The sequence below is a fragment of the Anopheles maculipalpis genome, chromosome 3RL (assembly GCF_943734695.1).
Source record: "Anopheles maculipalpis chromosome 3RL, idAnoMacuDA_375_x, whole genome shotgun sequence".
NCBI classification, from domain to species: Eukaryota; Metazoa; Arthropoda; class Insecta; order Diptera; family Culicidae; genus Anopheles; species Anopheles maculipalpis.
The window spans coordinates 7,546,065-7,561,117 of record NC_064872.1 but is presented as its reverse complement, the minus strand read 5'-3'; the positions used below and the strand labels follow the sequence as shown (position 1 = coordinate 7,561,117).

At 43.8% G+C, this 15,053-nt stretch overlaps 2 protein-coding genes across 2 annotated transcripts in view; one reads left to right on the top strand and one right to left on the bottom strand.

Moving 5' to 3' along the window:
* The window catches only part of LOC126565385 (dual specificity protein phosphatase 3), a 471,876-nt gene that overhangs the window by 57,636 nt on the left and 399,187 nt on the right, over nucleotides 1–15,053 (top strand). The window lies entirely within an intron of this gene.
* LOC126563978 (dual specificity tyrosine-phosphorylation-regulated kinase mbk-2-like) overlaps nucleotides 1,524–15,053 on the bottom strand; it is a 114,049-nt gene continuing 100,519 nt past the window's right edge. The window contains exon 2 of the mRNA XM_050220860.1: nucleotides 1,524–4,714. Coding sequence (XP_050076817.1) covers nucleotides 1,529–4,684 — 3,156 coding nt within the window. The 5' untranslated portion in view covers nucleotides 4,685–4,714 and the 3' untranslated portion in view covers nucleotides 1,524–1,528. The remainder of the gene's footprint in view (nucleotides 4,715–15,053) is intronic.

Here is a 15,053-nt window from a genome sequence, read left to right as displayed (position 1 = left end):
CATTTTCGATGGCCGAATTGACCTTAGAGGTCGTTAAGCCAAGCAGAAGGAGAAGAAGAAGATGGGCCAAGAAAACGGACAGCCAAGGGCTAGAATGGAATCGGCAACGAGATTCGTGACCGAAAGAAGTACTTAACTGACACGGAACCGCTTAAGAACACGAAGTTTCACCGATTGCACACGTGAAATGTTAAAAACGCTAGAAGGTAAATCCTAATACCAGTAAGGAGCTGTGTACTGGTCGAAATAAAATTGTTTCAAACCCGAAAGAGGAGGTTTTTGGAGGGTTGTTATCAAAAGGCCATTTTTTTTACTGAAAGTCATACACTAAATTATTATTACAAAAATCACAGCTGTATTCTGAAAATACCGTAAAGTATGAGCAAAATTTTTTTTCCTGGATAACTTTTTCCATTCCGGTCGTTCTAGTGTCGAAAACAGCAAACGTCTCATATTCGTCACATCACAGCTGATGCTAAGAACTACTAAAATCACAAATAAACGAACTACTTACTGCTTATCGAGACAAAAAAAGGAAATCATTGATCCAAGTCCTTTTTCTTGCTATATTTGAACACAAAAAAAATCTTTCCTAAAAAATAAACTTCTACATCCCTCTCGCAAATAATAGTCAACCAGTGTTGCTTTTTAGCTACTAAAAGTAACACGTACCCTTCTCTGCTACGGTAAGAGTCTTTTTTGCACATTTTGGATTTATATATCTATACACTAAAAAGAACTTGGTTATATCGAGTCGTGTGAGTGAATTTTAGCTAGAAATTTGCCCCTAAACGCTTCTATACACACTTTGCAAAATATATCAGACTCTTTATGCTCGTGCCACACCAAATTTAACCTATTTATGCATCTCTTGCCACGTTTTTGTGGATGTCTTTACCTCCTCTATGCTTGTTTTGATCAATCGATCCATGTCCCCATGTCACCTTACCTGGGCGGCGATTTCGGTTTATCCTATGTACTCTATGAAAGACGACGATGATGGAACTGCCGCGATGGTATTGCTGATCTCGTTGGTGTTGCCACTGAAATCCCCACTAGTGGGACCGCTGCCGTGATGGTGCGATGAGGAAGGTTGTTGATTATTGCTACTACTGCTACTGTCCGCCGTACCTAGTGCCAGCGCTGCAAGCTGTGCCGTCGATGGTTGATGATCGGCAATGGACGTTGGATGATGTCTCCTTCTTTCACCGTACGATTCGTCACCCTTGGAACCACTTTTGCTGCCATGAATTACCGTGGCAGAATCTAACCCTAAAGAAGCTACCGTACGGCTAGTGGCCAATATTCTGCCTTCGAGCAGTGCTTGCAGAGATGTGGCCTGGCGCTGACATGTAGGCTGCTGCAGCGAACCGGCGAGTGTTATCATTGAACTAGAAATCCCGGACGAAAGCAGCGAAGACACGGTCGTTGGAGATGTTTTACTGATACCGGTAAAACCACTGCCGGCCGGTAAGGATAGCGCTGATGAAACCTTCTTCAACGACACCGACACACCACCTTTCTTCTGCTAGGATCCCATCGAAATGCTTCCAATGCCGGCGGCACCAGCAGCCGCTAGACTTCCACCCGGATTGCTTTCCATGCCTCCACCGAGCCCAACTCCACCACCACCGCTAACCATAGACGAGCTTAGCTGTTTGCTGATCGAAGTGGCCGTCGAATGGGACGAACTCCCACCGGCCGTCGTCCCTCCGCTGCTAACCGTGGTGGAAGCAGCCGACTCGGAACCTCCTCCATCACTAACCTTCACGACCTGCGGCGACTGTGGCAACATCCGGTGGAACCAGTTATGATTGAGAGCTTCCTGGGGTGTCATGCGTCGCTTAGGATCCCACCGTAGACAGTGCTTTACAAAGTCCAAAAACAATTCGTCACAATAGTTTAGCACCTTGGCTAGATCCCGAGTGCCGGGTGCACCGCGATATCGTCCCCGCTTACTGTAACTGCCCTGTATTTCTTCCCGCCCATCCTCGCGGAAGCTCAGCGAGCAATAGTGCGGGAACTGATCATCCCCATCGTACGCAAAGTATCTCGATGGCCACCGAGCATTGTGCAGTAACTTTAGCGGAGGCATCCCAAGCAGTTCGATTATGCAAGCCATCTGATCGTACTCGTCTTCACCGGGTAGCAGTGCCGATCCGGTGTACAGCTCCGCCACAATACATCCGAGAGACCACATATCGATCGCCATATCGTACTTAGCACCTAGAATCACTTCCGGCGCACGGTAAAACCGCGACTGTATGTACGTGTAGACACGCTCGTTCTCGAAGCAGGAAGAACCAAAATCGATTACCTTGATGCCGGAACGGCCCTGCTGCTTGAGCAGTATGTTTTCCGGCTTCATATCACAATGGATGATCTTGTTCTTGTACAGCGCGTCCAGGCACTTGAGCAGCGAATGCGTAAACTTCCGCACCAGCTGCATACTGAAGCCTTTGAATTTATTTTTCTTTATCAACTCGTACAGATTGATGTACAGCAGCTCGAACGTGATGCACATATGATTACGGAACACAAAACTATCGTACATATGGATGATGTTCATCGAATTGTAGCGATCCTGCGCCCGGAGATGCTTCAGTATGCGGATCTCTTCCTGCGCTTGCCGGTGGAATCGCTGCTCGTTGCGTATCATCTTCAGCGCCACGTGCTGAAAGTTGCGATGATCGTACGCCTTTACCACCTGCCCGAAGCTACCCTTGCCGATAATCTTTAGCACCTCGTACCGGTACGCTATGTGATCGTGTGCGATATGAATGTACGAACCTTGCTCGTTGTCGTAATCGGAATTGCCAGCACCACGCCGTTTCTTTGCATTTGCACCGATAAAGTAAATGCGCGGATAGTTGTAGATTTCGTGATGTTCGTACTGCGTCAGCTTGTCCATGTACAGCCGCAACACCTCGAACGGTGCCAAACTTTCCGTTATTCGTACCTCTTCGCCACCATTACTACTACCCTGCTGTTGGTCCTTTCCTTGCTGTTGCTTTTGAGATACTTGTTGTTGCTGCTGCTGTTGCTGCTGATGTTGCATTTGCTGTAGCTGATGCTGATGATGCTGTATAAAATGTTGCTGCAAATCACACACCTTCTGATCAACCGAATGTCCCAACTTTGCCACCTTCGTTAGGCTCACCTCATCCTTTTTGATCGTGTTGTTGCTGCTGCTGCCACTGCTACTACCGCCCGTAGTACTGCTATTACTACTGTTCCCCAGCATATGCGTCTGTAGCATGTTTTGATCTTCCGGATCGAGTAGCGTTATGTTACCGATTCGCGTTACCTTACAGTAACTAACGGCCGCTGAAGAATCGTTCCCTTTCGCGACATTTCCACTACTTCCACCGACCGTACTACGAAGATGATGTAGCTGATGCTGCTGTTGCTGCTGCTTGTGGAGCACTTGCTGTTGCTGTTGTGCCACCGCAGCGGACGAAGATGTCGGGAGGATCGAAACGGACGCCGAACTATCATGATGATGGTGATGATGATGATGCTGCTGATGTGCCGCATCCGCACTAAGTCCCATTTTGCTGATGCGCGTCATTTTGCTATAGTTAATCGGTACGTCAGTGCCAGCCGCAATTGCTGCACTATTATTACTACTGCTACTACTAGTATTGCTGCTGTGTTGCTGCTGCTGCTGATGGTGATGTTGGGCCACCATCTTTTGCTGATGTTGATGATCGTGGGCGGCGTAGGAAAGTCTTTCCCCACCGCCGGCATTAATACCCGAGGAATGTGACTGTTTCCCGCTCCCGGTTTGGGATGGTACCACCATCAAGATGCTTCCGCCGCCCGTACTTCCATTAGTGGAAGCGCCATTGTTTGCTCCATTACCACCAACGGCACCGTTCGGGTTGGACATAGTGCTACTCACCGCACCGTCCACATCGCACAACCGAAACGTGAGACTGTCGAGCATGTTGGAACCAACAGTATTCCCACTACTAGTCACCGGTAAGCTATGATGATGATGATGCTGCTGCGACAGATGAGGATGATGATGTTTGTTCTGATGCTGCTGCTGTTGCTGCTGTAACAAATGCAATTGCTGCTGTTGTTGTTGCTGCTGCTGTTGCGGATGTTGCTGGAAGTGTAACTGTTGATTCAGTTTACCACTGCTACCGCTACTGTACCCGATCGAGGTAGCACCATCACACAGTGATCCGATCCACTTATGCGTACCGGCGGTCGATTTTCCCGCGATACTACTCAAATTCCCACTACTTCCACCGAACAAAATGGCGGATGACGTTAGTGAGGACGTCTTAAGCGCTGCCGACGGTGCTCCAATCAACGTCGGTTGAAACGTCACCAACCCACCCGACGATGGACCACCAATGTTGCTAATATTGTTACTACTTCCTCCTCCACCAACAACACTATTGCTGGCCAGAATCGACGTATTTCCGTTCACCTTGTCGCACCGGAGGGAGGTAGCGTTGGTGGCCGGTGGCACGATGGATGAACCGCTTGCCAACAGCAAGGAGTACCCGTTGTTACCGCCCGTCAGTGAGTGCTGGCGGGTGAAGAGGTTGCTGCCGACACCGTTAGCACCGTTACTGTTGCTGCCACTGCCGTTACTGTTACTGCCAGCGTTACAGTCCATATCTACGACATCACAGTGCGCGAACAGACGACTGCTCGCTACCAACATGCTCCTCGGAGGATGCCGAACGTTGACCGGCTGGACCACCAACACCACCACTACCACCACCACCACTACCAGCTACCGGAAGCACCGTACCGGTGGATGACAAAGTGACGAAATGAATGGCGCCGGGAAAAATGCACGTACGATAACTGGTGCCAACACTAGCAACGGTCATAGTTGTTTGTTTTGTTAAAGGTGGTGTCATTCACAGCTGATTCGTTCGCTCGTTTCCAATCGTCGTGAGAAATCTTCGTTTTACCTAAAATAAAAAAAGAAATCATTAATATACTATTTTAATATAAAAATTACAATTTAAATGCAATAAAAATTTATTCTTGTCTTTCACACTCAATCATTATTAAACTTTTCTTTGCTTTAGACATGATTGTAGGAATATAACACAACAGTTAAATCATAACTGGAACCAAGAAAGCTAACCGTCGGGCCAACAGAGCTCGGCTTCGCACAGCAGAAGTACAAAATACCCTTTCCTGCCGAGATGCCATCCGCTTTACCACAATCTCCCAACGCTGGATGGAACACCATCTGGTACATCCTAGCCTTCTGTTAAAAAAAAAACTCCGTCCCATCAAGCACAACACCGCTTCATGGGAAGATATCTAATCCAGCCATCACCTTCGGGGGATGCAAATACGAACCTTCGAAGCAAATTACACAGATTAGTCCTCATCAAATCGCTTAAAAATCCCAATCAAATCCCTATAGAATCTCAATCGGAAGGAATTCCATTCGAATCGAATCGAATCCAATCGTTTCCTAATTCAACACAAATAACAAAATGGAAGTGAAAAGTGGCTGATCACCATAGTGAGAAGTTAGAATCAAAGTCATGGAAGATCCTTGGAAGAGAGAATCCTTTTCAGAACGAGTCCCGCTGGAATAAAAAACGAAGCTAAGCCGAATAGGATCGAATCCTGGATCGAATAGAGTCCGAATCGGTTCGAGTCCTTCATTTAGAATCTTATCCGATTCGAATCTTCCTAGGGATCGAATCTTCCGGTAACCCGAAAGTACCTTCTATGGTGTTGACATCACTGTCCGCCATGGATAAAATGTTAAACCAGGCCACCTGCAAACTAGACACCGATTACACGACAATCCTATCTTACCCGATAAACTTCATCAGAACCGCCTTATTAGAATTTTACGCATCAGCAATTTATATGAAGAAATTTAAACATTAGTTTTAACTTTTTACTAGACACAATCACAATAACTTTTAAAAAATAGATAAGGCACATCTGCAATAGTTTTGTAACAGTAAAAAAAAGCTTCTTATGTAAAGTAAAGAGGCGAATGTAGTTTCAGAAATTCAACACTTCTATAAATAAACGAAAACAAAGCTAAAACACAAATAAGGGGACGTACGAAAGAACGCACAACCTCAAAAAATCCAGCCCGCACCGCAAACACCACAAATAAAGTCGCCAGTCTCCAAACAAACAATAAAAATTGCTTCGTTCTACATGAGAAGTTGTCGAACGGTTGTTTTCCGTTCGGTTTAATTGTGCCACCCCATTGCGTTCGCCAACCATTTTTTAAGGGTTGGGGCCACGAAGGGAAATTTGTTGTTTTTTTTTTTTTTTGTTTAGGACGTTCATAACATGGGCCGAAGAATCGATCTTCCGGAGAGAGGGTGAGACATATAGATATAAACGCACGCAAGCAGGTCACGGTTATTGGTGGATTACTGCTTTTTGTTTGGATGTTCATTTCAGCATAATTATGGATATAAAATTGATGCTTGATGACTATATTATTCTTTATTTAATTGAACAAAAATAAAATATTTTACTTTTTTATTCTTTGAGGAACGGCCTCCTGGGCATATTGCTGACTTATTGTTAATACCACGCTGTGAGGATAATCAGTACTCACTACGGTGGGACGGTCTGGATGGGATTTGAACCCCGGTCTTGCTGTTTGAAGCCCAGAGCCGCTGTCGGTCTACACCACCGAGCCCCACAAAATATTATTTTTATTTATTTACAATTGAATATGACGGTCCAGTGCCGTATTGTCACAAAATATTATTTAAAAGATATAAAAACGCGGTCGAAAAAATTTAACAAAAATTTGTAATTCTACAACTATATATTTTGAGTTGTTTTACGATAATGTTTTTGTTAAATTATTTTAAAATAAATGTACAATGATTAGATTAGCAAGTCGCCAAAATGCATAAAATAAAATGCAGATTTAATCAAGCCCTGGTACCAGCCAGCAGCTCCGATGCTAATCCGTTTTTGGCAACGATTCAAAATGAACCCCACGGCATTAGCATCTAAACATATTCTGCTGGGATGTAAATCGATCCAGGAATGGGCACCAACCCCCTCCCAAACCTAGAGCAAACATAAATTACGCTCCTTTGATGACTCTGTCCAACAAGCAAATCAATACGAACAGAACATGTGTCACTAACATGTTAAACACCGCGAAAAGCTAGATTTCGGTAGGACTTCAAATGCACAGTTGACTTGTAGTGTTGGAAAGAAACATTTCGAAACTCTCCCATACCAAACCCATAAAACCAAACCCATAAAACAAACATGAAAATAAAGCCCTCCCTCCCTGTGCATTAAACGGTAAAAACGCACCAAACAACAAACAAACGGAATGTGCATACTTTCGATGGACTGCATTATTTTACGCTCTTAAAGAGCGTCGAAAAATCGCTTATGAAACCCGCTTCTTCTGCTGCCGCCTGCTGTTCAGGTGGACCGCCAAAGACCGGCTACGTAAAGCGAAGAGCCCGGCCGGGATCATATAAAAACGGGAGCAATAATAAAAGGCGTTACATGGCACACAAAAAAAAACCTGAGGAGGACGCGAAAAGCAGCTCCAACAACGAAAAGAAGCAAAAAAAAAGATCCGTAAGTCGACGGCGACTCTTTACCGACATTCACTGGAGCATCATCCCACATTTCTTTCTTGCTTCAACTGCTGCTTCTCTGCTTCAAGAACTGCCCCAGCTGGCTCTCTGGCCCTGCGCACGAAATAGGAAAAAGCGGAAGAAAATAAAACCTTCGAATACCTATCGATGGATCACCTACTGGCGCAACATAAAACACACATCATTGCCGTCTAACGGGGTTCCGTCCCGGTACATCTTGAGCGGGGAGGAGCCGAGGAGGGAGCGAGAGTGGACAGGGTACCGAGTGTTATGGAGGCGAATCAAGAAGAGACTGAGTGCGCGCGCGTGTGCAACTGTGTACGCTGTGAGTTGCATCTACGCGAATCGTTTGCTCTGGTAAGAAGCCACACTAAAGCGATCAATTAGAAAGCTTAATCTGGCTTTTTAAAACGATTTCTGTTTTTCTTTTTTCAAAATGCAATTAATCCTCTCTCTCTAAACTCCCAGTCTACTAGCAATACTAAATAAGACATTAAGGCCGGGCTACATTGATCGTACTCCTGAGTGTAATTTTTGTGAACGCATACGCCATCTAGCGGCGGCGGGTCGAAGCTAGAGGCTGGTATAATTTATCTGTCAAAAAGCGTTTTGGGTCGAGGAGCCTATAATTTTGATCACAAACCAGTAAACAAACAGCTCGGTGAGTATGTTCGATATTTTGTCGTGTATGTTTTTTTGAAAATATGTGGTAATTTAACATACATATTGTATTTCTAGCCATGGAACAAGCAGGAAGCAGTGGACGCAATGAAAAAATAGTAAGTACAACTGTTTTTAACGAAAATTGTGTGTGTGTGTGTGTGAACTGTTGTCTGTGAATCGCCGGCTCGGCTCGGGGCCGCAATTGAGCTGAACATTTTATTGAAAAATGTAGTGTTTGTAGGTTTCACAAGTGCTTAAATAATTTGTTGTAGGGTTTGTCCATCTATTTCATCATTTAAACTACATTGCAGAGTGTGTGAAACTGGTTGTTCGTTTTGGTATTGTAGCGGTTTTTAGTATAGAGCGAGTTTTTTTATTCATGAGGAACGGCTTTGTCATATTGCTTGGTAGAACTTTTTTTTTTATAAAATTGTAAGCAAAATTTACCGGCCTATTTGTATACATTTAATATAAAAATAGCACGTGTTACGGCATACAGACAGCCTGGTCGAAAATTGATGAGACACCAAGCATGAATAATTTTGGCACTTAAATTATACCCACATCTAGCTTGCGCTGGTCGCCGCCAGATGCGCTAGTGAATATAAAAATTACGCTTGCGAGTACGATCAATGTAGCCCGGCCTTTATAGTGAGTCCTTAGTGATATTTGTCTCCAAATTTGAGCTCTTGCGGAATCATTGCAGATCAACTGTCAATGTCACCAAAATGAATAAAGGACAGTAACTGCGTCTCTTGACTTAGACAGACTCCAAGATCGTTCTCCCTTCCAAAGAGTTCGCCACATCCAGCCACCACACACACCTGTTTTGATGAGCTAGGGCAGCCAGAAGGAGGTGGAATCAGTGCTGATCATGTGGGCACACCACACATATCATTTCTCGCATTCGTTTTGCTCCCTTTCTTCTGCCAGCTGTGGTTCGCTCTGTTTCTTGGTTTGTTTTAGTAGGGCTGTTAGGTACCAGATGCGTGCTGTTGCGACCGCTCATCATCCCGTTTGGTGTTCTACTATTGTGGGGATTTCTTATTTTTATGATTGGCAAACGAAGATGCTTCACATGCCGTTTCGGGTGTGGAAGGAACTACTGTTCCCAAATAAACAAACGGATATAAAGAAAATTGAAGTCAATCGGAGTTTGGAGGGGAAAAAATGCACACAATTGGAGTTTTTCTTCATGATAAGAAATTAACAACATAATTAAGAGCTGTTTCATTGTGATGATTTCACGAGCTCCCGGTAAATCCCGTGCGTTTATTCGCATGATTTCGAGACTTTTGTCGCACCATTATGCGATGAATGCACATCTTCAACGTATAGGTATCGCCGACTCTAAAGGCCGGGCTACATTGATCGTACTCGCAAGCGTAATTTTTATATTCACTAGCGCATCTGGCGGCGACCAGCGCAAGCTAGATGTGGGTATAATTTAAGTGCCAAAATTATTCATGCTTGGTGTCTCATCAATTTTCGACCAGGCTGTCTGTATGCCGTAACACGTGCTATTTTTATATTAAATGTATACAAATAGGCCGGTAAATTTTGCTTACAATTTTATAAAAAAAAAAGTTCTACCAAGCAATATGACAAAGCCGTTCCTCATGAATAAAAAAACTCGCTCTATACTAAAAACCGCTACAATACCAAAACGAACAACCAGTTTCACACACTCTGCAATGTAGTTTAAATGATGAAATAGATGGACAAACCCTACAACAAATTATTTAAGCACTTGTGAAACCTACAAACACTACATTTTTCAATAAAATGTTCAGCTCAATTGCGGCCCCGAGCCGAGCCGGCGATTCACAGACAACAGTTCACACACACACACACACAATTTTCGTTAAAAACAGTTGTACTTACTATTTTTTCATTGCGTCCACTGCTTCCTGCTTGTTCCATGGCTAGAAATACAATATGTATGTTAAATTACCACATATTTTCAAAAAAACATACACGACAAAATATCGAACATACTCATGTAGCCCGGCCTTTAAAGGCCGGGCTACATTGATCGTACTCCTGAGTGTAATTTTTGTGAACGCATACGCCATCTAGCGGCGGCGGGTCGAAGCTAGAGGCTGGTATAATTTATCTGTCAAAAAGCGTTTTGGGTCGAGGAGCCTATAATTTTGATCACAAACCAGTAAACAAACAGCTCGGTGAGTATGTTCGATATTTTGTCGTGTATGTTTTTTTGAAAATATGTGGTAATTTAACATACATATTGTATTTCTAGCCATGGAACAAGCAGGAAGCAGTGGACGCAATGAAAAAATAGTAAGTACAACTGTTTTTAACGAAAATTGTGTGTGTGTGTGTGTGAACTGTTGTCTGTGAATCGCCGGCTCGGCTCGGGGCCGCAATTGAGCTGAACATTTTATTGAAAAATGTAGTGTTTGTAGGTTTCACAAGTGCTTAAATAATTTGTTGTAGGGTTTGTCCATCTATTTCATCATTTAAACTACATTGCAGAGTGTGTGAAACTGGTTGTTCGTTTTGGTATTGTAGCGGTTTTTAGTATAGAGCGAGTTTTTTTATTCATGAGGAACGGCTTTGTCATATTGCTTGGTAGAACTTTTTTTTTTATAAAATTGTAAGCAAAATTTACCGGCCTATTTGTATACATTTAATATAAAAATAGCACGTGTTACGGCATACAGACAGCCTGGTCGAAAATTGATGAGACACCAAGCATGAATAATTTTGGCACTTAAATTATACCCACATCTAGCTTGCGCTGGTCGCCGCCAGATGCGCTAGTGAATATAAAAATTACGCTTGCGAGTACGATCAATGTAGCCCGGCCTTAAGGCTCGGTGAGTATGTTCGATATTTTGTCGTGTATGTTTTTTTGAAAATATGTGGTAATTTAACATACATATTGTATTTCTAGCCATGGAACAAGCAGGAAGCAGTGGACGCAATGAAAAAATAGTAAGTACAACTGTTTTTAACGAAAATTGTGTGTGTGTGTGTGTGAACTGTTGTCTGTGAATCGCCGGCTCGGCTCGGGGCCGCAATTGAGCTGAACATTTTATTGAAAAATGTAGTGTTTGTAGGTTTCACAAGTGCTTAAATAATTTGTTGTAGGGTTTGTCCATCTATTTCATCATTTAAACTACATTGCAGAGTGTGTGAAACTGGTTGTTCGTTTTGGTATTGTAGCGGTTTTTAGTATAGAGCGAGTTTTTTTATTCATGAGGAACGGCTTTGTCATATTGCTTGGTAGAACTTTTTTTTTTATAAAATTGTAAGCAAAATTTACCGGCCTATTTGTATACATTTAATATAAAAATAGCACGTGTTACGGCATACAGACAGCCTGGTCGAAAATTGATGAGACACCAAGCATGAATAATTTTGGCACTTAAATTATACCCACATCTAGCTTGCGCTGGTCGCCGCCAGATGCGCTAGTGAATATAAAAATTACGCTTGCGAGTACGATCAATGTAGCCCGGCCTTAAGGCCGGGCTACATTGATCGTACTCCTGAGTGTAATTTTTGTGAACGCATACGCCATCTAGCGGCGGCGGGTCGAAGCTAGAGGCTGGTATAATTTATCTGTCAAAAAGCGTTTTGGGTCGAGGAGCCTATAATTTTGATCACAAACCAGTAAACAAACAGCTCGGTGAGTATGTTCGATATTTTGTCGTGTATGTTTTTTTGAAAATATGTGGTAATTTAACATACATATTGTATTTCTAGCCATGGAACAAGCAGGAAGCAGTGGACGCAATGAAAAAATAGTAAGTACAACTGTTTTTAACGAAAATTGTGTGTGTGTGTGTGTGAACTGTTGTCTGTGAATCGCCGGCTCGGCTCGGGGCCGCAATTGAGCTGAACATTTTATTGAAAAATGTAGTGTTTGTAGGTTTCACAAGTGCTTAAATAATTTGTTGTAGGGTTTGTCCATCTATTTCATCATTTAAACTACATTGCAGAGTGTGTGAAACTGGTTGTTCGTTTTGGTATTGTAGCGGTTTTTAGTATAGAGCGAGTTTTTTTATTCATGAGGAACGGCTTTGTCATATTGCTTGGTAGAACTTTTTTTTTTATAAAATTGTAAGCAAAATTTACCGGCCTATTTGTATACATTTAATATAAAAATAGCACGTGTTACGGCATACAGACAGCCTGGTCGAAAATTGATGAGACACCAAGCATGAATAATTTTGGCACTTAAATTATACCCACATCTAGCTTGCGCTGGTCGCCGCCAGATGCGCTAGTGAATATAAAAATTACGCTTGCGAGTACGATCAATGTAGCCCGGCCTTTAAGGTTTGTAGCGGTAGCAACGGATACCACGACATTGACTACATCCTCTAGTCATGTGCGGAGTTCGATGCGGCTAGACCCGTACACTTAGCAACCGTTCAGGCATCAGGAAGATCCCCGGCGGTGCCGATGCGTGATATCCTGGGACAGAAGGACTGCAGAGATTCTGGGAGAAGGACATAAGAGATGAGGATAGTCCTTTGATCCCATCACCAGTCGCTATTTTGGCCCCAGAATCGTTAAAAATTGGTTTAATAGATCTAGGGTCGTGACTGGCGACCTTGACGTTGGCAGAATGTCTAGATTCGATTCTGCAGTAACCTTTTAAGGTTATTCAGGCTATCGGCTCCATGTGTTTTGCAGGCGTCAGGGTTGCTAGCGACAACATTAGATCCCTGAACCAATTGAATTAGGTTTAGAGGACGTGAAGTTATGACACTTACGGCTTTACTTGCGGAATGCGTGAGTTAGATGCTACTGTAGCTTCACAAAGTTGTAGTGTTTTTCGGACTCGTGCGTTCTGCCGATGGTGGGGCCGCGAGCCAATAAAGAGGGTTTTCTTAGGAGCCAGTTGTTAGTCTCCACGACACGGCATTTTCCAAAGAGGCACTAACCCCTTAGCAAAAATAGAAAGGACAACATCAGAACCACACCTGGCAGCAACAACATCCTCAACCGAGCTCAACCGGGATAAGGTGCACTTAAATTGAGGGAGAAGGAAATGTCTACCCTCTAAATAGGATAAAAGTTGAATGAGTTGTAAGTCTAGATATAAGATTAGATTTGAAGGAATACGGCCTGGCCGTCATTACGAAATAAAAATAAAAAAACAAGTTTCCAAAGAATTAAGGACACTCTGAGGGTCGGCCAATCTCTAAGAGTTCCGATGGTGGTTTTAACGATATGCGGAGGGTCCCGAACAGGTAAGAGGCTCCGAAATCCACAAAGAACCTATCCTCCCGGTCAACAAATTCAATGTGATAGGGCAAGCAACTTCCATTCCGCTTAGGCTTTCGGAGGGGCTTGATCCGCCAATATGGAGATCCTTTAATATTGAGTCTAACCATCATCATCATGGTCTCATCATCATCATCGTCATGATGATGATTCATGTCTCCCCTGATCCAGCCAACGAACTCGCTCTGCTCCTCGACGCCTCGAGCCGAATTGCGGGTCGCTGACGAGCACCTTCTTGGCGGAGCATGTTCCAAGACTCGTGGCCATATTGGACCACCGGGCGAATCAGTGTAGCTCACGTTTCGTGTAGCTCAAGTCTCTATCTACCTCATTAAAAATTTAAAGTGTTCCTGGAAGATCGCCCACACTAGAATAGTAGCTCAGCAGGGACCTCTTTCGCCAAATTGGTGTGGGAGACAGATTTTAGGTAAAGGGTGCTGTACTCATGCTACGAGACATAAGATGCTTGTAATCTGTCAACCGTTCCCTTAGCTAATCTTGTATAAGTTTGAAGGGATTTGCAGGGAGTTTCCACTACTCCAACTTTACTGCTAAAGAAGTTCTTTTATATCTTCATTGAAGGTCTTTCGTTTTTCAAATGGATTACCCAAATGGTTCAGAATTTCGAACAAAATCCGCAGAGTTTCTCACCAACGATCATGCTGACCTGGCTCGATCTTCATGTCGATATTCACGTATTAGAAAATGCTTCCCAATACACAAATTTTTTGGTAATGTTATTCCAATTTCGATCACCGTGCCCATGACATTCAGGAGGATAAAACTACAAACGACAGATTCATCCTTTGAAACATCATCAACTTTTGCAGGCGCCACAGAAACCTCACGGAGGGGGTCTTTGTCCACCCAGCTTGCAAGTACGTTTACTGTCTCTCACATGTGTCAGTGTGATGCGTTGGCAGAAAAAAAAGAGCCTCAGGTGAATTGACACGCAGTTTGGCAATGAACCTGCCACCGTCGTCACTTCACGGTGAGCAATTTGAGACGCCTGGTGGGGACGATACAAACGCGCCGACCAAAGATCGGGTGAACCGCACACACGTGCCACCGTCCTTCACGTTCCACCGCACCGCGGCCGTTTTGCGGGGGGAAGGTTGGACACTGGATTTGAGTTTATTTATCTTTCACCACGCGTGGTTGTCACTTTTGTCGCTGGCCGAGTTTTCGTAGCCGTTGAGCGGCGTGAAAGTGTGGAGTCGGCTGCTGCTGCTGCGGTGACCCCAAGGAAGCTGTCAAAACATGCGCAACGATTGATTGGCAATGAACCAAATATATAGCCGGTGTGTGTGGTTGCAAATTTTCAATGCCACACCGAGTGATTCGTTCGAACCAGGCGATTAATGGAGGTGGATTCCTTTTTACTTTTCTCTTTCTTTCTTTGGTCAATAGCCACAGCAAGGGAGGTGAGCCAGACGTGCTAATTTTCTCCTTTATGTGTGGCTATGTGTCCACAAATTGCACACAAAAAAAAATGTTGCATCGCGGTGTGTATGCACTATCCTGGTGGGT